Source organism: Monodelphis domestica, chromosome 2 (assembly GCF_027887165.1).
Source record: "Monodelphis domestica isolate mMonDom1 chromosome 2, mMonDom1.pri, whole genome shotgun sequence".
Classification (NCBI taxonomy): Eukaryota; Metazoa; Chordata; class Mammalia; order Didelphimorphia; family Didelphidae; genus Monodelphis; species Monodelphis domestica.
The window spans coordinates 264,807,765-264,812,827 of NC_077228.1; the positions used below are offsets into that span (position 1 = coordinate 264,807,765).

General features: G+C 32.2%; 1 protein-coding gene across 1 annotated transcript; it reads right to left on the reverse strand.

The window, feature by feature from the left end:
* Positions 1 to 374: 374 nt before the first annotated feature.
* On the reverse strand, positions 375 to 1,602 carry LOC100023209 (olfactory receptor 2G3-like). The gene has a single exon (XM_001374786.5). It carries the CDS (start codon positions 1,308 to 1,310, stop codon positions 375 to 377), a length of 936 nt encoding a protein of 311 aa, XP_001374823.5. The 5' UTR covers positions 1,311 to 1,602.
* Positions 1,603 to 5,063: the final 3,461 nt, after the last annotated feature.

Below are 5,063 nucleotides of genomic sequence, written 5' to 3' on the forward strand. Positions count from 1 at the left end.
AGGAAAGAAAAGAAGAGAAAAAGCAAAGAAAACCTTTGCATTGAAAAGTAATCAATCAAATATTTCTTTAGTGTACACAAGAACCAATAATCCCATTGAACTAAAGCATACTGACCACTTGTCTTAGAAATGTATAATTTCTTTAGGTTCCCCTCCACCCAAAAAAAACATTTTTCACAAAACATGTAATATTACATATTTTCATGGTGATTAATTAGACTGGTGTTTCAGGGGGAAACTTGCAAAAAAATGGAATACATTTTTGTGTTTTAAAAAGGTTAAAGATCTTATACAAGGAGAAATAAGTTAACTTTTTAAGATCCACTTCAGCTGCAGGATTTCATGCATCTATAATCCATGGTTATATGTACCCCTTACCTTGTATCTTTTCCTAAAAGCTTTATCAATGCCTCTTTCATATCTTTGTTCCTCAAAGTATAAATAATAGGATTGAGGGTAGGTGTCACCACAGTGTACAAAAGTGTGATAAATTTACCCTGTCTGTGGGCATAGGAACTGCTGGGTTGAATATAAACAGCTGTGCTTGGCCCATAGAAGAGGGACACCACCAAAAGATGTGACCCACAGGTTTTTATGGCTTTTTGCCAAGCTTGAGCTGACCTGATTCTCATCACTTCCTGAGCAATGAGCGCATAGGAAATTAAAATCATCCCCAGAGGCAGGAGAAGCAAAACCAAGGAGGCTATAAAAAGCTGTATTTCATTGGCATGAATATCTACACATGCCAATTTGATCATAGCAGGAACTTCACATATAAAGTGATAAAGCCTTCTGTGCCCACAGAGAGGCAACTTAAGAGTGATGGTGCCCTGAATTAATGTGTTGCCCAAACCACTCACCCATGCAACTCCTACAAGAGTCTGACATAGTCTTGGGTGCATGAAAGTAGCATAGTGGAGTGGTCTACATACAGCAGCATACCGATCAAATGCCATGACAGCCAGAAGAACACATTCAGTAGAGCCCAGGGCCAGAGAGACATAGAGTTGGATGGCACAGCCTATGGGAGTGATGGTCTTGGCTGGTCCCCTCAGGTTCCACAACAGCTGAGGAACAATACTTGTGGTGAAGCCAAGATCAATGAGGGAAAGGTTGGTAAGGAAGTAATACATTGGTGTGTGGAGTTTGGGATCCAAGCGAGAGACCAGAATGATAGCAGTGTTGCCTACCAGAGTCAGAAGGTAGGAGATCAAAACAACAATGAAGAGTATCTTCTCTATCTGGGGCTGGTCTGAAAAACCAACCAAGATGAAGTCACCTCCTGTGCTGTCATTAATCATCCTCATCATTGTGTTCAAGTGCAGAAGAAAACACAAGGCTCTGGAGAGATGTGATCATGGTTTTTATTAACAGTAAAAGCAACCTTGAAAGAAAACCATCAGAAATGTTATATTTATAGCATTGGTTTAGAATTCAGAAAATCACTACAAAAGACCTAATAAAATAATGAATGATATAGTATAGGGTTTAGTGATTCAATTTAAATTATTCACCTTGAGAACTTTCAAAGCATCTTGCTCTTTCCCTCCTATCTCAACTTTTTCCCTCAGAAATCATTCAAAAGGTTAACATGGAAAGGATATAGGTAGAACCCACAAAACTTTTGTATCATTTTTGGTGGTTTCTAATCTCACTGAGAAAAAATTCATTTTCTAAATCACAGATTATATATATTTCCCTTTTCTTAGTCAACATCATAAGATACCATTCTGATAAAAGGTAAAATAATGAATAACCTATAATATTTGTTTACATGATACTCCATAGAATTTTTTTATTATTTTCACAAAAAATTTTAGACATTTTTCTTTCCTGGGTTATATAAGTGCTTAAGAAAAAGATGAAAAAATCTTCCATATAAACATTAACATTATCAAAATTCCTTGAAATCTAACACCTGGATAACTATTTCTAACAATACTTTGATATCTTAATTTCAAAAAAACATTAAGAACAAAGATGTATTTTTGTCAAAAGTATTTGCCAATACCATAGAAGATATAAATCACAAAATTCAAGTCAAATATAAATTCCCTAGGAATTCTGAGGTCCTAATGTTCACAGACATAATAGACTGCACTAATTGCAAGATCAATTTTCTAATCAAGTAAAAATGTCTGTTAAAAACCTTGAGTATAATAATAAAGATATTTAATATATTTTTCTAAAATAAAAAGTAAGCATTCTATATTATGTCTAATTGGAAATTTTTCCTATAATACCCATGCTATATTAAGATTGTCTATAGCTTTTGTTATTATCATAGTGCTAGAAATGCTAACTTTAATAATTAGATAAAAAAGGGGGAAAGTATAAATACAAAAGGTACAAAATTAGTGCTTTTTGCAAGAAAACATCATAGTCTACTTAAAGAATCTTCATGAATTAGCCAAAAAATAATTGAAATAATAGCTTCAGTTAAGTAGATAGTCTGGTAAAAGTGGAGAATATTAAGTAAACCCACACAAATAAGTATTTCTAATATATTCACATTGAAATCCAGTAATTAAATAGACTGTGTAAAATATTTGGGAGATTATATAAGAATATCTACAAAGCTTATGAATGCAATACATTCCTTAAAGGGATTCCTAAAGACAGACCTAAAAGATTGATATTTTTACTTTGTTGTGCCATGACAATGTAATAAAATAACAATGTAATCTAAATTTATTTCCTTATTCGGCACCATACCAAACTACTGGAAGTTTTTTTACAGATCAAAAATAAAATAAAATAAAATTTATCTGAAGGAACAAAATATCAAGAATCTCAAGAGAAATAAGGGGAAAAATAAAAAAGAGGATAGCCTAGCAGTAACAGATTTCAGATTGTACTACAAAACAGTAACCGTATAAATGATTTTGTGCTAGTTTTTTTTTTTAATTAAAAGGTTGATCTTTTGTAGGTCAGTGGAAAGGTCGATCTATTAGCATAAGTTAGGTACAAAAGATGGAAACAAATAGACATAGTATCATAACAGTATTTAGGATTAAGATTCACTATCTGACAAAAACTTCTGAGAAAATTATAAGATAGTCTGCCAGAAAGTAGAAAGAGATCAACACCTTATATTACATATTAAAATAAAGTCTAATTGGATACATGATTTAAACATCAAATCTGACAAACAAATTAGATGATCAAGAAAGAAATATTCTTTTAATTTTATGGATAGGCAAAGAGTTAATGACAAAATGAGATGGACACAATCAAAGAATAGAAAATGGACACATTTTTATTACATAAAATTGAAGAGTTTTGCACAAATTACAAACTGGTAAGTGGAAAAATTATTTGTAGTAATTTTCTCCAGACCTAATATAAAAGGAATTATTTAAAACATGTAAGAAGAGAAACCTTTCAGTGGATAAAATGGTCAAAGGGTATAAATATACATTTCTCAAAAAAGAAAGTTATTAATAGCCAGAAGATTTAATTCTCTGAGAAATCAAATGGCTAAGAAAAGAACAAATAAATATGAAGACCATGTATCTAAGAATAAAATCTATAATAAACAGAGAGTAGAGAGAAACAAGAGAACAAGAAAGAAATATTTTTTTAGAAAAAGATGCAGAAAATGAAATGAAAACCTAACAAAAGTAATGAAAAATTAAGTGATGAAAGAGACATTTAATTGACTTTAACAGAGATAAAAAGAGGGGAAGAATTGGTTAACTAAATAAAATGAAGAAAGAAAAAGGAATTATTAGCAAGTTAAATACAACTCTAAAACTAGAAAAGAAATGAGAAACAGAAGAAAGTCAATAGTAAGATTGTCAATGGGGGAAGGGTTTGGGAAAGCAGAAAAATTCCTGTGGCAACAAAGTTATCTTGTATTAGATTCAGGAGAAGAAGCTAGTATGGAAGAGGGGTAGGAAATAGAACAACAAACTGTCCTCTACAAAAAAAAAAAAAAATAGATCTAGCAAATATACCAGATTAGATCTTGGTAGGGAAATCCAGAAATGGTTATAATAAGTTATTTGTCTATGCTAGATTGGCACAATGAGATGAGACAGATAGGGAGTTCTGTGGACAGGATTGGGACAGAACCATGTCATTTGCAAGCTTTGAAGGCAATGACAGCATGCAGGTTCTTAACTTGTCCATGAGATCCTAGGATAACACATTAGGTACCCCAAATAAAGCAGAACAGGACAAATTCAGTTGTTCCCTCCAGAAGCAGGATAGCATCAAGTCTGAATTCAAGAAGTAGGTTGGAAGAACAATGATAAAAATAAAATGAGAATCCCACCACAAATAGCTTTGTTGGCAGGGAAACTCAGGACACAAACCCAGAAGAGAATGACCAAAATATCTACAAGCAAAGGCTCAGAGAAAAACAGAGCTTGAACTTGAGTTCAACTAGAATACATTTAAAGTGTTTACAAATTATTAACTGGAAAAATTATTTGTAGTAATTTTCTGAAAAAGATCTAATATAAATGGAATTATTTCAAACATTTAGTAAGAAGAATATGGAGAGATGATACCTATGTCCCTTCTGAACCACAACATCATGAGAAGTCATATGGGGAATCCAATTATATGAGGCCTAGGAGTAGTTCAGTTATATCTTGTTGATATTAAAATAATGAAAAGACAAATGAAGAATATATTAGAAGAGGGGAACAGAAATTATCTCAAATAATCAAGCTATAACAAATACAAAGGAGAAAATTGGTAAGAGGGACTGACACTTGAACTTCAATTTAATCTGAACTGGTGAAAAGAAGAAAGAATACATATACAAAATCAGTTGGGTGAGGAAATACATTTCACACAAAAGAAATATAGAAAGGAGTGAAGTGAGGGTGAGGAATTAGAGGGAGGCAAGATTAAGGGAGAGATTAGTCCTAAGCAGAACTAATATCTAAGGATGTACAACTCCTTTTGAGGTACAAAAGAATAAGAATCTTAGGGGGAAATGATAAATCATATGGTTTGGGGGTTTTAAATGTGATCAAGTTTAATGTTTTCTATTATATTTATCATTGATTCTCCATTGATACTCTATTTATTCAGAACCTAGAATTGTA

What these genes read in the sequence shown, in the direction of transcription:
- LOC100023209 (XM_001374786.5), bottom strand. Translation starts at nt 1,310, where the DNA reads ATGATGAGGATGATTAATGACAGCACAGGAGGTGACTTCATCTTGGTT.